This window comes from Corvus hawaiiensis, chromosome 4 (assembly GCF_020740725.1).
Source record: "Corvus hawaiiensis isolate bCorHaw1 chromosome 4, bCorHaw1.pri.cur, whole genome shotgun sequence".
In the NCBI taxonomy this organism is placed as follows: Eukaryota; Metazoa; Chordata; class Aves; order Passeriformes; family Corvidae; genus Corvus; species Corvus hawaiiensis.
The window spans coordinates 44,230,877-44,251,320 of NC_063216.1; the positions used below are offsets into that span (position 1 = coordinate 44,230,877).

The 20,444-nt window shown below is 37.4% G+C and overlaps 1 protein-coding gene across 2 annotated transcripts in view; it reads right to left on the minus strand.

Moving 5' to 3' along the window:
* Positions 1-20,444, minus strand: part of CNOT2 (CCR4-NOT transcription complex subunit 2) — an 82,119-nt gene that overhangs the window by 31,501 nt on the left and 30,174 nt on the right. For both annotated transcript variants that reach the window (XM_048301818.1, XM_048301817.1), the window contains exon 2: positions 2,304-2,426. In XM_048301818.1, coding sequence (XP_048157775.1) covers positions 2,304-2,414 — 111 coding nt within the window. In that variant the 5' untranslated portion in view covers positions 2,415-2,426. The remainder of the gene's footprint in view (positions 1-2,303; positions 2,427-20,444) is intronic.

Genomic DNA, 20,444 nt, shown 5'->3' on the forward strand with positions numbered 1-20,444 from the left:
AAAAATTAACATTTAAGTAATTTTTTTACAGGTCAGTTGCAAAACCCTGCAACATTAATTTTATCTGCTTTCAGTAAAGACATAAATGAAGCTGAAAATGAAAAAAGAGGAGTAATTTAAATTGCAGTAAAACTGCACCTTGTTTAGATAATATAAGAGTGATTTACTTCTTTCCCCAATATTTCTTCTACTTTTATTTTATTCACACAGTAGATGTGAAGACAGAAGGATTCAAAGTGCTTCAAGATCTAGAGTGCTGGAATTTTTCCCAGGTGTTCATAAAATTCGATCTAGCTTTCAAAGATTAGTCTTTATTAGCTTACTAGGAGAAAACTGAGCAATTTTACTTTAGCCTGTCAATACTGTTATCGAAACAACAGAGTCAATATATTTATTTTCATATACAACATTTTTAGCAGAATTCTAGATTAAAGACTATTTGAAAACATGGTTATTTTCAACAGGAAAAGGTTTTCAAAGCCGCAAAAGAAGTTGGAAACTAAGAGAATGTCTACCTTCTTATCTATGGTGAACCAAATGAAACAGCAAATGGAACATGTAATACACTATATACGTTTAGCTACACGAGTGATCAAAGGTGTACAGTCAGTATTATCACCGTAAATTTATTTTGATAAAAACTTATTAAGATAATAATAAGAATAGCATGTAACAGTTTAAAATTTCATAAGCATAAACTCAGAAAGTTGTAATGGTCAATAGTGAAGCTACAGGAGCTCAGGGAACCTTAAAAATGATTGGGAAATAAAATTTTTAAAAGCTTTTGCAAATCCACTCTTCTATTTCTTGTTGGAATGACATCACTCTTCTGCCAACTACAGTAGGCTTCTATGCCCCATTTTGGCCACTTCTCCCACAAGCTTTCATGATTTCTCATTTGTCATTCCTGGTGTCTGGAACACCCACCTTCCTTGTCTTGAAGTTCCATTCTAAGATCCACTTCTGCAACTGTGCCTACAGAAAAAGTAGGCAACTAAAACATTCACTGTGTCAACAGTGTGCCAAGCCATCAGCTTTCACTGTGTACACTGTGCAGCATAACGTTTATCTCACTTTACCTTTCTTACTACACCATAGTGATTTTTCCTTCAGTGCATGAAGTCTAAAAGTGGGGATTTAATGTACAAAAATCACTTTGGAGAAATACTGTCTATTGGTTTTAAGAGTGCTAGCTGCACCTCATGGTGAAAGGATGTATATTCAACATCATAAATACTCCATTGTGCCTATGTGCATCTGTGGTACATGCACACATGTAATCAATATAAAGAGAAAAGAACAGCCCATTTAGTTTTCTTTACACTATACTACATTTTAATCCTTTGCTAGTTCACCTGAAATTTCTTATCAATTTATGGAACTGAATTGGAAAGCCGCATTCATGCTTTTTTGTTCCATTTTGTCTGAAAAGGCCTTCTACTCTCTAAACCTATTTTCTTCTCTTTGAAAATCTAAATTAAAATTCAGCTAAGAGTCTGTAGGAAGTGCTTATGTTGATACAGGTCAAGGTCTATCAAGACTGTGTTCACAACTGCTATTAACTTTATTTCTAGACAGTCTTGGAGGCATACCTGAAGCATTTGCACCTTTGCAAAAATTTGAACAGATATATTTTTTTTTTAAATTAAAAAGAATATGTTTCCTACACATATTAAATGCAAGCCTGCCATGAGATGGTATTACTGAGCTGCAAGTGACATGAACTTCAAGCCACACTTTCAAGTCCTCCATGTAGTTCTACACGCCACTCCATATAAAAGTGAAATACTTTACTGCCTAATTTATTTAGCTTTGGTAAGAAGCAGCAGAGCTTCAGTAATGCCAATGCAGTTCAAACACACAATTTGTCATTACAAAGAGGAAAAAATGTTTAGGAATTACTAGTTTCGTAACTTTGTGGCTCTACAAATAGGAGAAATACCTAACTTAGACTACTTCAGCAAACAAATTGCATTAGGCGTTTTCAGAAACTAAAAATGGCTGAAGATGTAAAACGCAAAACCACAACAAAAAAAACTTTGTAGACACAGCATGTAAGCACAAGATATAATCAATAACTCAATTTAAATTACAAATACAATTCTTCAAGATGAAAAAAAAACCAGCCACTGGCAAGCATACGGCTGAAGTTCACATGAATAAATTCACTAAAATTAAAGCACTTGCCACTGGAAACAGCCATGTACAGCTTAAAGCTAAATGAAGCCTCTCCTCACGTACATTTCACATACTTGATACCACCCCAGTACTGAAAGAAGAAAAAATAAGTTTATTCAACTTACATCTTTTTCTGACCGATGTGGGAACATCGATGATTGGCTGTAGTACATGTTCTCATCATGGTAGTCACCATCAACTCCCTCTACAAACTTCTTCCTTGAAGCACCAAACATGCTGTTTGTCACCTAAATAAGAAGAAAACTTATTATATACCATGCATGATTTGGTTTGCTACATCCTTGGTATATATTTTAAATATATATATGTAAGGATTGTTAAAAACCCCTGTCTCTAAATATCTGGAAATTCCGCTTAAAAATACTTTCCCATATATTGCCAATGTAATGGTTCTTTCAAGAGGGATTTTCATCTGACATAAACTCATATTCCAGAAACAACTGGGGTGGGGAGAGGGGACACGTTTCATTTTCTGGAAGAGTGATGTTACGTTTATTGTTTTTTGAGTTCCATGACCTTACACCCAAGCTTATTTAAAATTACAATGTGTCAGAAAACAAAAGAGCAAACCTCCCTAGTTTTCCTCTCCTCAGGTACACATTTTCAACCTAAAAGGAAATAATTAAGGAATATTCTTTAGAGCTCAGCCACCTTAAAAGAAATAACAAAAATAAAAGAGAGGAAAAAAAAAAAAAAAAAAAAAGATCCGTGAAATCTTCCATGTCTCATCACCTGAACTTGGAACACCAGCTTTCTACTTAACCCCACTCAGATCCATGATTAAGTAAGGGAAGGTTGAGCTTAACCACACTCAACAACCTCATCACAGACTGGCAAAGTTACGGCAGACAGCCCATAAAAGCCCACTAGATTTTATTTTATCCTTACTCCCAGGAGCACACACGCACACAGAGCTGCTAAGTCAGGAAATGGAAACTAAAGAAACAGCAGCCACACAGCTGGTCACAGAACCTTAATTCATTAGCAAATTTAATCCTGCAGCAAGGTCATACAATGTCACTAAAGCATCTACTGCACACAGTGCATACTTATATACCTGACTCTCATTTAATCATCTGACTATGAAGCTACAGCCCAGCACAGTGCGCACTAACCAAGCACTGTTTTAACCAAACAGGTTAACATTCAAACCAGTGAAGCAGCACATGCAGGTCAGCACAGAGCAACCTGCCCAGTTTCTTGTACCATATGGGGAGACTGGAGAGAGTGCAACCAACAGGATGACAATCAACCCTGAGCTATTGCCCTACGTAATTTATCTTCACAAGGATCCTTATCATCTTCAAAGTTAAGGAAGCTAAGGTACAGTTAACTTATGAAATGTTCTGAACCTTAAGATTTACTATCTTCACTACAGCATTAGATAAATTTAAAAAACCATGATTTTAAACATTTTTTTTTAAGTCGGTTTGCACTACCTTAGGCTCATGCTTGAAACTGAAATTTCAAGATATTTCTTTTGGTTGGCTGCAAGAAGAGTTACTTTCAGCCAGAAATCCTCTTGACGGAAATCCCTGCTGACACAAAAGTACTGTGATATTCCTCACCATGTGGCTTATTCAAATTTCACCTTTACTGATGAAGATTTCTAGGCAGTGTTTAAATAACACGGTTGTTCCTATACTGGTAAGAACTAAACCCCATGATTTCAAAGTCATAGTACTTTTTAGTAAAAGCAGTCAACACCTGGGATGCATTTAATACAGCTATACTCACTGAATAGTCTCAAAACATTTGGCTAAACACAAGTCTATTGCACTACTCCTACAAGAGGATTTCAGATATTCAGTCTACTGATATTCCAGAACAAATGTAAAATCTGTTACAAATAGGTGAAGGATGGCATGTAAAGGTACTGTATACCCTCCCCAGATGGAACTTGTATTTTATGTTTTTTACAAAAGATGTGCAAATATAAGGTCCCACAGTGCTAGAATGTGATCAGCTGACTTTCACACTTACAGTGAAGCTTTCATTACACTGTAAGCATATCCCACTGTGTCAATCCCCTTACAATGCAATTATCACCTACCAGATGGGATGGAGCATTTAACAGGCTAAGGGATTATCTTGTCCTTTGCTCTGCCTGAGTAAAGCGCAGAGAGATGAGCAGTTGCCTTTAACTGCAGTAAAAAGGATAGTGAAATGCCTTGGCAAAGCTATCTTCAGCAATGAAGAGAAGGTGGAGTCTCATCCAGCTACTGCTCCTGAGAAGCAGAAAAGCAGCTTCTCACAAGTCCCAAAGAATTCTTTGGTGCTCCTTTAACAATACCTGGGATAAGAAAAGGATTATTCTTTTGCCACATAACCTTTTCTTGTGATACGTCATCAGAGTAACAACTGATTCGTGATAGAAAGCAAGTCACTGACACTGACACGCACGGTACTGTACTAATGTAATACCTAACCCTGAGCTACAATACAGGAGCTATATAAGGGGAAAAAACTATTCTGTCTTTGACCCTGCAGATTTTGATCTTATTTCTGCAAAGGTCTACACGTGGCTGGCTACATATGTACTGTAAAGACTTCTGAGTCAGCAGGTCAGAGCTCTCAAAATATATGTCGATAGCTGCTGCAAGAAAGTTCATATGTCCAAATATAAAGTCTTTCTACTGAAAAGCTGACAGATATTTTAAATTCTCTACTAAATTCAAACTTTCCAAAAGATTATTTTCTATACTGATAATCATATATGACAGTGGCCTAAAAAACTAATCAAGGCTATACCCTGAAGACAGATGAAGTACAATGGTATTAATATGGAGTCTGACAAGAGCATGGTTATTAAGAAAGAAATGAAGAAAACTTAATAATTAGATAAATATTGATATTTTTATTGGAAATCCATATTTCTACAAGACACCTAACAGAACTGTGCTGATGAACTCCAGAAAACAGAGCAGGCTGCAGCTGTAGGGGAAGAGAGGAAGGCTGAGGAGCCTGCAGTGCTCTTGTCTACTACCCAGCTGCATCACTGCACCCAACTACCCTGAAGACTGCCAAAAACTTTTTGCCAAGACTGACACTTCCTCACAGCAGCATTATTATAAGTGATTTTGTGTTGTTCAACTCTGCCAAGTGAAGCAGTCGCATGCAATGTTCAAGCTATCCAAACTCCCACTGAGGGAAGTGGTACAGGCACTGGAAGGCATTCTGGCAACTGCCTACACCCCTACCCCTAACAGGATTCCACTCCACTAGAAAGAGTTGTCACCTGCTCTTAGGGTGAACCACAGCACAGATCACAACAGAGAAATGCGGTGGCACAATTCACACTGCTATCCAGCCCTGTCACAAAACTAACAGCAGAATAACATGAGGTGAGCTGCTAAAAACCAGTAACAGGAAGAGGAGGAACTGGGATTAGAGACTTCAGCTGCAGCTGCTGTAGCCAGGTTGCTTACTTTGTGCTCATTCTGAAGCTGAAACCAGCAGACAATTTATCTACTTCCCAATAGTCACTGGTGACAGTAAATGGCTGGCAGACTTCTGAATCAGAGCACTTATCCCCATGCAGACTTTTATATTACAGCAGGTTTGTGCAATGACAGTGTCATATTGATGCCAGGTTAGCAGCAGGCACCTTCCAATCCATGTCAACTTGTTCCGGTATTCATGAACATACTCATTAGTCATTCATGCTACAAGCATATGCACAGATATTGGAAAAACACTGCTGTGGTACTCTTTGTAAGAAGGTGTGAGAATAACTGGGTCGGCACCAAATGCAGGCAGATCTGCAGATGGAACTTAGCTGCTTATTTCCTAGGACAAGAAGCCACCAGGAAACCTCACACAGTTCCCTTTTCACAGACTGATAGATCACTGCCCAATCAGCTATGAAAGTAAATACAGCAAAGTTCATGAAGCACTTACAAATAAATTTTAAACCCTTTGGAAAGTAACAGTGACCTGAGGTTTTGGACCTTCAGGTACAGGGTCTATACTGGTGAGGTGAAGAAAGGTAGAAATCAGCTCTTATATAAGTTCCTCATTCATACATATACACGCACACACACACAGAGGCCAACACAATCTGACAGAAATGGTATGGTAACTGCGTGGCAATTTTATTAAGCGAAGAATTCTTGCCTCTCAGACTAATGTCACACAGATCTCTCTCCTAATCCTCTAACTACTCTTCCTATTCTACTGTGGGAACTCAGCTCTCTGTTGCACAAGACACACTGGCAGTGTAACCATTCATTAAAAATGTAAAAACGGTGCATTTAGGTCAGTTCATCCTTTAGCATAATATTGCGTAAGTACTTGCAACTCCCACTGGTAGACCCATGCAAAATATTATTAGAAAATATTCATGGTGACACAGGAAAGAAAGGGAAGGAACTAGATGTTAAGAGAACTAACCAGCCACGTGGCCACAAACCACATCCACTTCTGATCAAGTGTGCTTCTTTCAAAGCATGAGCTGCACCTGGGTCAGGGCAAGCCTTGGTATCAACACAAGCTGGGAGGTGAACAGCTCGAGAGCAGCCCTGCTGAGAAGGACTTGGGTGTGTTGATGAATGAGAGGCTGGACACCTGCCAGCAATGTGCACTCATAGACCAGAGAGCCAACTGGATCTTGGGCATCCAAAGCAGCGTGGCCAGGAGGGAGGGGATTCTGCCCCTCTGCTCTGCTCTGGTGAGACCCCACCTGGAGAGCTGCACCCAGCTCTGGGGTCCCCAGCATGGGAAGGACATTGCCTTAATGGAATGAATCCACAGGAGGCCACCAAGATGATTACAGGGATGAACACCTCTCCTATGAGGAAAGGCTGAGAGAAATGGGATTATTCAGCCTGGAAAAGGTTTGGGGGTGATTTAATTGTGGCCTTCCAGTACCTGAAGGGAACCTAGACAAAATATGGATCATATAGTGACAGGACAAGAGGGAACAGCTTTATACTGACAGCGAGTAGGTTTAAATTAATGTTAGGAAGAAATTCCTTATTGTGAGGGTGATGAGGCACTGGCATAGGCTGCCCAGAGAAGTTGTGGATGCCCCATCCCCAGAGTTTTCAGGTTGGATGGGGCTGTGAGCAACCTGGTCTAGTGGAAGGTATCTCTGCCATGGCAGGGGTTTGGAACTAGATAATCTTTAAGGTCCCTTCCAGTCCAGACCACTCTATGATTCTATGTTTAAAACTCACAATTTCAAGCTAACATTAATTAAGCAAAATGCAGTCAGAAACCTGGTAAGACCTTTAAATTCTTCTGTGGAACATTTCCTAACAACCACTACAGGAGAACTAGAAGAGCTGTACAAATGTTACGAACTTTAAGGATCTAATAACCAGTTTGCTGTGGTCATTGACCTTTATCCTTCAGCTGAGAACATAACACAAAACAATAAACAACACTTATTTTAAAAAGAATTAAAGAGAAATATTTTTATTTGTGAGGAACACTGCAGTATACTGTATTTCAGCACAAAAAAATCTGTCACCAATAACTGAAAATATCTTTGTGAAACTGAATTTGTATGGAAAAACTATTAAAAATTTTGTCTTAAGCTGCAAGAAAATCTTCAAAATTTACTTATAAAGTGGTACTATGATTGTATATTAATATGTTAGTTTAACAGCCTGAAGCAAATTATACTATTAAAAAATGAAAACTAATTATATTTTTTGTTTTGCCATATTACTATAGGCAGTGCCCAAAGAGAGCTCACTCACACCACTAACACAGCCAAATCTAAACTAAGATGATAAATCTCACAGGAGAATGAACACTTTCAAATTTCCATAGAGAAAAAAAAAAGAAAAAGCAACGTTGAACTACAACTGAACTCATCTTCATGAGAGCTGAAAACTATATATAGTAATACAAGTTAAAAAAAAAAAAACCAAACCATTTCAGGAATTCCAGCAATATCTTCCCTTTCCGGCCTCTCCAGTGACTAGGGTGTTTGTCAACATGCATGCTTTCATTACATGGAAGCAATTAAAAGTTGTAATCTCAGTCTGATGTTACAGAGCTTCTACCCATTTATATACTATTGCTTCTGATCTTGCTGCCTAGGTCTTAATAAGCAAAGGCAATAATTTACTCTATTTCTTTTCTGTCACAAATCACTGTTTTCATGTAAGATAATATACTTGCACATCTGAAGTATCAGCAAAAGTGACCCTTAAAGAGCCTTTCAGTGAGAAATAAGTGTCTCTCAAAATGCCTGTCAAAAATCATGTGAACCACCAAATCAGCCTGCAATTTAAGTCAAAATACAGAATTTGGAATTCCATCAGTTGGTTAGCTAGCATAAATTCAATTAATAGTAAAAAGTACTACTGTTTATGGTCCTGTTTCTCAGCATCAAAGATAATTCCTATTTAGCCCAAAGTGAAACTGATACACAATAGAATATATATATTACCAAGTTGCTAAATGCAAAAAATATTTCAAATCCCAAACCCTCACTGATAAATTAAAGCTATTAAAAAAAGTACACTGGTACGAATAGATACATTTAATTTTCTACACGAAAGACAAAACAAAACTAGAAGTTGAGATCCTTTGTTCTCCCATTTCACTTCACAATCACAGTCTGTCCACTTCTCCAAGGTGAATGATAACCTCCACTAGCACTGTATGATTATGCTACAATAGTCCCTCAAACAACAACTTTGTAGTACCAAAAGAACATCATCACAGCAAATGGAATCTTTCACTATATTTCTCTTTTTGTTAAAAGGTTTTTGTCCTTGATTAGCTTAATACTGGCACAGTTTTGCACCCATTGTAAGAATACAGTAGTATAATAGGTATTTTGTTCATCTTTTGTTTCTGTGTGACCTGCTCTAGGTGACCCTGCCTTGGCAGGGGGTTGGACTAGATGATTTCCAGAAGCTCCTTCCAACCCTAATGATTCTGTGATCTTTAACAACTGGCTTCATATTCTTTTAAGTTACATAAGTCTTTAAGTTTCAATCTCAGAAACATGGAAGACTAAAACACCACCAAACCATGAGTGACAAATCTGTCAAAAAATTTTTAAGTTGGATAGCCTTTAGAATAAACTCCAGTACTTGTGTTTTATGACACATAAATTGATTATTTTCCAAATTCACACGGCATTGTAGAAAATAACAGCAATTACAAAAAAAAAAAATCAAGTCTCCGAGTAGTTGAAGATGCAGCTGATCTCCTTGAAACACTGCATAGTCTTTCCTTTCAAAAAGTAACTATGACAAACAAGATGTACTGCAACCTACATGCAGGAATGCCACACAAAAATTTTGAGCATCAAGGAAATAAAGGACATATAGTTATGATTTTAGACTACCCTCCACTCCTATTCTCAAGAACAATCATCTACAGGGTAAAGTTTTACAAGTATTCTATGAAGTATAATAATGCCTTCAAAAGCTACACTAAAACCATGAATGTATGCCATATGCAAACTATATCCAAGCAATGCAGTCCCTAACATCAAAGAAGCCACAGGAATTCTCCTGAACAAGATCGACATGCTGTTTTTAACCATCTTTAACTCTTACAAAATAAACATTATAAAGCACTCCTGAAACAGAACACCATAGCAGGAGCAGGAAAAACTATCCTACATTAAAATAATAAAACCAACATTGAAATTGCTAAAGCTGAACTTGAAATTGTGATTACAAGACACTCCATTTGGTCTCATAACATGGTTGACACTATGCCCATCCTGGGGCCGAGTCCTGCAGGTTCTCCTCCTATTAATCACAGGCAGAACACTTGGAATATATTAGAAACCAACAGTAGTTGCGGACTTGACTTTTCGTTAAGCTGGATGCCTTTTATGGGTCTGATCACTGAGTTATACTCATTAGGAAAATAATCTTCTGACAGACCATTCAACGAAATCTGAACACCTGTGAGGAAGACTTTTCAAATACAAGAAAGACAGCAAGAGATTTGCAGAAGTGACAAGGGCAAACTAACTTGTGCTCTATCTAGAGCAGCTTGGGGAGAAATCAAGATGATGAGACATGCACTCCACCTTAGTCACTGAATGACCTGACAAAGAGAAGTGTGTCTCCTTTGTAGATGTGGCAAAGAAGTCACGAGTCCTGACTACTGCACACATCTGCACACCCACACACAGTGTAAAACACACAGCTGTATTTTCTGTCAAGGACGTGGTTTAGGAATTTTGTCCACTGGGAACAAAGACTACTTGTCTGATGTTATTATAAAAATAAACTTTCCCTATAAAAACTGGTACTTGGTTAATGTAGGAATGAGTCAGTCTTAGAGAGGAGAAATTCAGCTGTAAAGTTTGTAAATAAATAAACAAAAACACTCAAAATTCCATTCCAGAAAGATAATGAAATGTCTTCAAATACTCTCATAATAAACTTATTAGTGCAGTGTCACTTCTCCTGGCTCCTCAAAAATTTATTTTGCGAGTTTCTCTCAACCAGTATTTTACACCTCAGCCATAATAAAAAACTGCCATTGGAACGTATCAGAATGGCAACTTCCTACCTTCTTTTGCTTAATAACCTTTGACTCATCCCATTATGTAATTCAGACCATACTGGTTGAAAACTACTTGCAGTTTAAACTAAAAATTGATTTTGTAATTGAAAAACATTGCAGTTTGCCATATGAACTGCATTACTACTTTTGAGTATTTCACTGTTGACACAACAAGTTTCACTGTTTTTCAGAAATTACCCTTCTATAACAAATTAGAATAAGATAACCTCTTATTCAGCAACTTCATCTACTTGAATTTTATTTCCAGTTTCATGCCTCTTCTGTTGGTTTGTGGCATGTTCTTTTAATAAAATAAATAAAAATACACTTTAACCAATTGGAAATTCTAGATCTAATCAGATGCCCTCTGGAGAATTCCTTAATAGAGCATATACAATTGTAAAGCCCAGCTTTAAAAGATCAGAAAATCCCTGTTACACTAAGTTCTTCAGAAATAACAAAATCCTACCATTCCCTCCAAGCCCCAGAGAAAGAAGTCGGAACTTGACATTTTCTTAAACATTGCAATCCTCAGAGCAAATTGATAAAAATGGAACTTCCATGTTCAGCAAAATTCTGGTGTAGCAAACTGTGCATATGGCCAAACTCACATGATGTGCAGTCTGAAAGCTGGATCAGGTAACTGGAGAAAGGAACCCATAAAGTAAAATCACATTAAGCACGTGCACATTGTTCTGAAGTTCTCAGAAATGTGACAGATTCTATAAATTTCTCATGGAAGCAAAAAAGGAAATGGTGACCAAAAAAAGCCAACAGTTCAAAGAAGTTTGCACTTCCTACACTAAAAACTAATTTCTGCACGAAATAAGTCATAGAACTGGTTATAAGTAAAATCAGCTGAAAACTCAAAAGAAGGGTGCCAAGACAAGGCAAAGCAGATACAGGGAATAAGAAGCTTGAGTCTGAAAAAATTTGTTGTCATTTGTACTGGCAACAGAAAATGGGATTTTAACAGGGACATACCATTCTGACCTCAGAGTACTGGTCCTTTCTTCAGGTAGTACTGCCCCTCTTCCAGAATGCACCAGAACAGGGCAGCTGTTTAATATATGTTTCGCAACACGTGTATGAGCATGCAGCGGAGAACAGATTCTTAAGGGACATAAATGTACTCCTATGAAGAGAGCTAAGCAGGTTAAGCGATAATCAGACAGGCCATAAGCCAGGTTTGGAATTCTAGCATCTTAACTCTTTGAAACCCCAGACAGGTTAAATATGTTAAAAAATATAAATAAATACAGCATGACTTTTGCTAAAAAGCTTAGAACAGTTCTGGGAGAAGAAAAACGCTTCTAAGACTTTTCACTCATCACTGGTATTTAACAGTCATCACATATTCAAAAAAAGACATTTTTAATAGCAATTATAACAGAAGTTAACTAAGTAAGATTAAGTAATTTGGACTCCAGCTTCACAATTAAGAGCGCTGCAGTGCTAAATTATTTCTTCTCTATCAGTTTCGATATCAGCATGACATACTTTGCCACCTCTGATGTTTGGTATCGCTCCCAGCTGCTCAATAATTTTTTCCACAAACAACAGACAACTCAGATGATGTACAAATGGACCAACACAGCTTAAACTGAAAAACAAACCTGGGCCTCGTCTAGTCCAAGTCAGCACTACAGTCTGACTTCTGAAGCAGAGATAACTGCTCCCAGTATCAAAGAAATGATACAAAGGTTTCATTATAAGGAGCATCTCAAAAACCTTTATGTTGATGAGTCCTCTAAGAAGCTATCAAACAGAAGAAAACCCCTGGAGTAACATGCAAACATTTACACTGAAATCAGAACCTGCCAAATCAGAAATTTTCACAAGAATAAGCTGGTGGTGAGGAAAGAGGAAACAACGCTCTCAGATTTTAGGGAGGCTGTATCCCTCCAGGGGGTGCGAAAGTGAAAATGGCCTGCACCAAGGACACTGTCAGGGCAGAAGCTGGTAGCACAGGGATGGAAGCAGATGACTTGGAAACATGAAGGTCAGCTGGGCCTCACAGGCAAGGAAAGATGGTTGCAAGGACAGTGTTGATATGCTTGTCAGTAAGCAAGTAAGATGACCACAGGCCTGCTCTATTGCTGGGAGTGGTTTTTTCCCCATTTCGCTTAATCTTATTGTGGTCCCTTACATCACACCTAAGCCAAGCTGACACAGTTTCATCTGCTAAGTGCCTCCAGCTATCTCTGTAGAGTCATTACCTTACATACTGTTCAAGCAATATTTAATACTTCCAACACACCCAAATCAGTTGAAACCAAAAATGCCGATTGATAAGCTTTTAAGATCTGTATTTCTGTAAAATATTAAGTTTTATTAGATGATGTATGTCACCATATCTATTAGGTAGTCTGCATCTGTTCACTGGACACAGTCCTGGTTGGTTCATTTACCGTTTAAAGTCTTTCGCACTATATATCAGACAGGCAGATAAAAGCTTGCAAACCAAATGGAAAAAACAAATTCTGAAGCGTGAATTCAATTTTGGTTCATAATCACACGATTTAGGTGTTTCCATCATGTCAAATCTCTTATTGTATGAGAAGAATAAAAGATTAAAAATTAAAGAATAGGGCTCATTTGACTTTTTATTTGCCTACAGCTGAGACTCTCAGCCAGGAAGCTAGATTTCTGCATCTGTGCTTCAGCTAAAACAGCAACCATTGCTCCAGCAGGGACATTTCCATGATGATTTTGAACAGGTTCTTCTTTCCAGGAATACTGCAGGTTGGTTTTTGTTTGTTTGTTTGGGTTTGTTTGGTTTTTTGGTTGGTTGGTTTTTTTTGTTTTGGTTTGGTTTTTTGTAAGCACAGCACCAATTCCACTGACTTTTTAAGACAGCTGCATTGCCTACCTATTTCTTACTGGATAGAGTCAAAACTTTCATGTTTGGTTAATCTAAAATACTGTATTTTAAATAAGCTCTGGTTTCCCGAGCATTTCCTGCAGCTAAGCACTGTACGGTCAGATACACAGCATGACTGATAGTGTAACAACAGAATATTTTTTTCTTTCATTACTGTGATAGAGTTGATATTAAATAAATCAGTACTAGACCCATTTCTACTCCAGCTTCTGCCAGGGCGGGGGGTGGGGGAAGGTATGTTGTTGGTGTTTTGGGGGGGGGCTTTTTGTACAGAAGCACAAGGTAGATAAATCTTTTACCTGAGTACGACAGCAGCTACTTTTTATCTTCTATCAGTACATTCACACATACAGTATTTAATGTAAGCTGCTAACCATTTGTTTGAAGCACCTCAAGAAAGAGGTAGTAACAGTATTTTTAATTTAAGTTGAATTTTAAGAAATACAGGCTTCCCTTTCGTTTGGGCTTTTTTTTTTCTCCCAGAGGTATTCTAAAAATAGAAACAGCTGAGACTATTCTAGCCAAAAAATTTATTCTGCACACACAGCACATCAAACATCTTGTCTTACCTTAAAATACAACGGGAAAATTCAAAACATTAAGTATGTTTAATATATTGAATCCTTTAAGGAAAAGAAATAGTTACGAGCAGCCACAACCTCCTGGCAGCATACCTGCCTCTCAGTGACTCTCCTTCTCCAGACTAAGTGTGCAAAAGCAGAAACATTTCCCAGGAGCACAGACAGGTTAAATTCACTTATGGCTTTTTAGAGTGTCCTCCTAAAATATACATATGAGTCTGTGACTCTTTGGGGCAAATACAAAGCTCCAAGTCAAAATTATAGACTTTTACCCTTTAGTTATTTATTTACTGGGGGTTTTTTTTAAAATGAAACTCTTAAGATGTTTCTTAAATATTCCAGGGCCTGTTTCTTGTAACCTTCTGATTACACAGCCAGGCTACATTATGATTACAGCTGTACCAGGCTCAGACATAAAATAAAGTTTGACAAAACAACTTTGAATGTTTTTACATCGTATCTGAAGTACAAGGCCAAACCAGTCTCAAAAAAAAAATTTGCTGATTTTTTTAAAAAAGATAATGGAAAAGTACCAGAATTATTTAAGACTTTAAATTTCTGAACCCCAATTCCTCATTATTTTTCATTATTTAAGTGTTAAATGATACTACTCCACACTGGAAAACGATAAATTATAGACTGAGCTCTCTACTACACTATCACAAATGCAATCAACAAGTAAAATTAAGGAAGTGGTAAATGCACCTATCATGCCCTTCTACTGTACTAATCTTCCACACGTTTATTTTAAACCTCTCCAATCACTCTGTTGTCCATTAAAGTTGTCAAAAAATGAATTAGACTAGCTATGCACCCTCTCATTTATGCACATGGACTTTAGTCAGACTCCCATATTGTAAAAACTTCGGCTTTACACTGTAAACTTTGCCCAAATATCAGAAACTGAAATAATACAGCAGTTTTAAATTAAAAGCAACTCTTCTTGGAAGGGACAGACTTTACGCCACAACATTTTAAAACAGAGCTACCTCAAACTGGCAGTCTAAGCTCAGACTGCAAATGTTGCCGAGACCTGGCCCAAGCCCCAAACATGGGCTGGTCCCCTCCATCTCATACCTTCCTCACAGTTTCTCAGAAAACAGTTGCATTTAGAGTTCCAAAACAGCACAGCAATGTTTAATGTCTCAACAGCCTGGTAAAACAAGCAACAGAGCATTGCTTCCTGTTATTCTGGTCTCATAAAAAAAAAAAAAAAAAAAAGAGTACTTTTACTGAAATTGGGACTACTTAATCTTTAGCTAATGTACACACTTTGCTCACAGTTCCTGCTTCTGATTTCACAAGATTCAGAGGTCATCCTGACCAGCAGCATTACTTCGCTTTCATCTGAACTTGCAATAGCAAAACACTAAAATGAATTTTAGTTTCAATTCATTTTACCAGTATTCTTTGAAGTATTCTCAGGGTCAGCCAAGTCCAGAAAGAAGTTCTTGCTTCTTGAGTGATAAAATCCTTTTCCTGCCCACCCCTGGCCTGCACAATTTTGAAGCAGAATCTTAAAAGTTTTGCTTTTAAAAAGAAACATCGTTCCAGAATTAAATCTTGTTCAAGAAAGATAAAGACTAATTTCTTTGCCATATTTTCAAAATCTAAATGAATATTCTGAAGTCACGAATATGTCTTTCTCTTAGCATCAGGCTGGCAAGAATATGGAGGGTGATACATTTAATCATGGACCTATATACTGGATAACTGGAGGCAGCTACATGTTGCATAAATTTATAGTTATTCTTAAACAAAATACTGCTCAGATACTGCAGCTCTCTTTAAGTGACTGAAGTGTACAGTAACTAGCTCTCAAAAACTGCAAATGTCAAAAGCGTTTACAAATATTGAAGTATTCTTTGTGTTTGATCTTCACTACTGTCATTTTTTAAAATATCGTTTATGTATCTCTGTGGTGCCATAAGCTTTTTCTGGTAAACAAATATTTCCCTTGCAGCTTTTTTTAACCCTTTCCCCCTTTTTAAAAGGGAATTTACCCAAATGCTTATTGCTGTGAAGAATAATGTTCCCGGAGGCAGCATACATGAACAGCCTACAGAGCAAGCATGGTGCACAATTTCTAACTCCCAAAACCTAGCCACCCACAAAAAAAAGATGTTTTCCTAGCTCTGACCAGCATTTATCTTCACACTAGTTCAGAAACAGTAATACTATTAATGTATACAGGTAAGTATAAAAGAGCCAAAAATATATATTTCATATAGTGACTGGATATATACTACACATCAAAAGCTTTTTGCTTATTAACAGAAAAAAAACCTTGACAAGACTATATCACCCACATTTAAGTGAAATGCAGGGGAAAAAAAAGTCACAATCACATGATTTTTTTAAAAATAATTTGGACTTAAATAGTTATCAAACAAATTCTATTGCACACAAACCATTTGCCTCTAATACTGGAGATTCCTGGAAAGGAGGATCCACTACTTCTGAAGTATTGACCTGAATTTTTTTTAAACAACTTTTAAAGAAAGGCCCAGATGATTCAATAAATTAAACACCTAACAAAAGCTTTGAAAGCAGAACAAGGAAAACCATATATACAACAGATAGTTGGTAGAATGCAATTTACTTAAGTCTCAAAGCATTCTTTGACAATAAGGTTGTTTAGGATACTTTAAAATTATTTTTAAAATGACAGTAAATCAGTTACAGGGAAGGTGGAATACAAACACATAACCATGATCCACTACAGGCTGCAGCTAGAAAATTTTAATGGTAAGCAAGCTTTCTGGATTTTGAAGTGACAGAGAGAAACCTTCTACACATTCAGTAGACAATTCTTACATTAAGAATATAATTCATGTACTAAGGGTTTGAACAGGAAGATTTTTTTTAATTTTTTTTTTATCATGGAAGAGTCACTACAGTGTGCATCACCACTGAGCAGGATTTTCACAAGGCATAATGTTTCAGAGCAGTGAAGTCTACTGTCACAGTCCTGCTCCTGGCTGGCTCCTTAAGTTTTCAGCCAGCTGGGTTCTTGGTCCAGCTGTGCTGTGTGGTTACAGCTGTGGTTACACTGTGCCATAGCAGGTGGGACAATGTAATAGCCACAGCCCCATTTTACAGTATCTTAACAGCCAAGAAACTGTATCTGAAGATCAAGGCAAGCACCCTACTGTCCATATTCACTTTATCAAAAGGATGGATTCTTGTATGATGGAAAACACTGTTAAGCAAGTATAGTAAGTAACTGATCACCTGTGGTGGTAAAATTGAACTGGGGTGACCAGTGAAGTTGCCATCCTAGGTTTTTCCATCATGCCTGTTCACAGGGGCTGCTGACAAGCTGCAAACACAAGCAGCAACTGAGGTACCACCAATTTACTTCTGATAGGTTATATTGAAGTTCATACAGGATTTGCTACAATACCTTGTCCAACCATCCCTACAGCAAGTACAGACACCTCTGGGACAGGAGCAAGAGCACAGCCAAGGAGAGTAACCACACGCACCACCCCACTTCCCTTGCGCAGATGCCAGTCGTACGGTTTTCTTAATTTGCTCAACTGTCTTTTCACTGGCGAAGACTGACAACAAAACCCTAATAAACCCACAGGAACTAAAAGATCTTAATCATTGTTAGCTTCATGCTTCTCATGTAATGTCAAATATTAACCCCCCGTCTAAAATTTCAATTGAAAAGAACAAAATATTGACCGATGCCTGTTAATTAATGATTCAAAAACACTACAGAAAAATAATCTGTCAGCAAGCCATGAAGAACATACAGAGAAAAGAAGCACCTTTTTTGTTAATAAATTTGCTAAACTTTAGATTAAATGCTTAGATAGCTAGTTTGGGAATGCATAGCCCTAATTAAGCAGATAAAATTAAGGGGCTGTAAATTTTCTTTTAAAAAGGACTTACAAGTTTCTACATTTCAGGTTATTTACAGAAGAATTAATTCTATGAAGACTTTCAGTATACCATGGCTCCAATTTAACAGCCTTGTTTCTCAAAACGCTGATAAATTTCAGAGGAAAAATTATTTCAAATATCAATTATATACAGTGATCCAACAAACAAGGAAGAAAGCTGTGACTTAGCTTAGTTAGAAGGACAGGAGCCCCTCTGGGAACTTTGTGACTTCCAATACTTACCTGATCTTCTACTCCGGATTGATGTTTCTGAATGTCTTCTCATCAAGAGCAAAGTATGCATGCAGTTCTCTATAGCAATTTTCCAGTCCCCTTCCGTAAAGATCACTAAATTCTATAATTGGCCTTGCACTTTAATATAAAGTGGAACTTTATCATTTGCTTCCTCTTCCCATATATGTTCGTAGGGACAGATGTATCTTCCGAATCAGGGGCTCTGAAATACAACTTTCTCATTCTTGTTCAAATCAACAAATCTGTTTGCAAGGATTTAATACAAACAAAAATCTGCATCTGAAGACATTCTTACAAAAGCCTCCCTCAGTTCTAAGTCCTGTTCTAAAATACCTACTTTTAAAGGAAGCAAAACATACAGTCTTGCATGAAAGGCTTCTGTAAAATTTCTTGCTACAAAAAGTGCTAAACTGGAAATGAGAGACAACATAGATATAGAAGTGCACAACCAAAGAAGGTTTCTTTTACAAGGCAAACCTATTTTAATACTTCAAAAAGAACAAAGCTGAAGATTACTCTCAATAAATGAATGACTTTTCATGTGTGGATCCCGTTTTTCAAAACAGGTCTGTCTGGTACTGCTTTATGAAGTATCAGATCTAGTCCAAATTTAAATTAGCTGAATCACATCCCATGGGGCTCTCAAGCTCTACCAGTCCTTATTCCTCCTACCCTGGTACCTGCACATGTCTCAAGCATTACTGGTTTTAAAAAGGGATCCTATTGCCTGGTTTAGAATACATAAATTCATGAATGAGAACACTCATCTGCCTTCCTGATCACTGCAATTAAATCAGGACAACTTTTGTTGTCCTGATACCAAGGGTATCTGGAACTACAACTTCTCAAAATCCTGGTTACCAGTCTGCATGCTCCACTGCTGTACTTTAAACACTGGCTCTCACCTGCACAGGAAACTGCAATTCCATACCACAGGCTTCTCCAGTCTCAGCTTCTTTTAAGCACTACATGGGAGATTGAAGAGAGACACACTTTGCCACAAAAGTAATTTTCAGAAACTACTGGTGAAAGCCACAGTCTCTAGTGGCAAACTACCTACCCAGCCTTGCTCTAGGAAAGCCAAAACAATCTGGAAACTATCTGGGATGCAAAAGCAACACTGATAAATTACCCTGAGGAACAAGAAACCAAACTGTGCCAAGCGTAACTTTTCCCAGTCATTTGGGATTCTGGGACATGAGCTAGGAGCCCATAGGAGAAAGTTCACATTCGCATTTAAATCCTCAAACTGAATTCTAACTGAGCATAACAAACAATACATGACAACAGAAAGGAAAAACTCTTCAAAATTACTTCTGGGACTTTCCACAGTGTATCATTAAATTCAAACACATATTGCCAAAATGTAAAACAGAGTAATCACAAAAGCAAGCTATTCTTGAGGTTTACTGACTCTTCTGCTCATCTTAACTTAATGAATCCTAAGCATGTCAAGACATGTTCCTGGGAACGTGACCATGCTACTTTCAAATCCAGTATTTTGGGGTTTGGCAAGACCCCAAAGCTAATTCATCTGTTTTTAACTTAATGCTTTATCATATTCACTTTTTTTCCCCAATAATTTGTTGGCTTTTCCTAACCCACGAACTGCAGTCCACTCAAATTCCTCCCTAATTCACAAGTACGTAACAAATTTTACATTTAAAGTGCCATAATACCCATTTAGAAGTGTCACCTCCTTTCTACTCTATGTTCAGGCCATAAATACGAAAACTGGCTACACTGCATAGCACCACAGTTTGAGACTTGCAATAAAAAACAAAGCCACGGAATTTCTACTTATTGATGTTAAAATAAAAACCAAAACAGTCCTGAAATTGAAACTTTCATCTTCAAAGATGATTTTATTGAATTAAATGCAATGCTATCCCAAAGTATTTAATATAATTATTAACAACACACATATCTGTACGAGAAAAACCAAGGGGTTTTTTTGTGGATCTTTTTAGCCTTTGTCATTTCAGCCGAAGGAACACTAGGGATTCCAAAGAATGTTTATGTGTAAAGCAGACTGTTAATACGAAGTATTTATTTCTTTTTTTAAGGGGATAAACAAAACATGTTTCTTATCCATATTCCAAAATGCAGAACTCATCCACTCACTGTATGATACAGCTG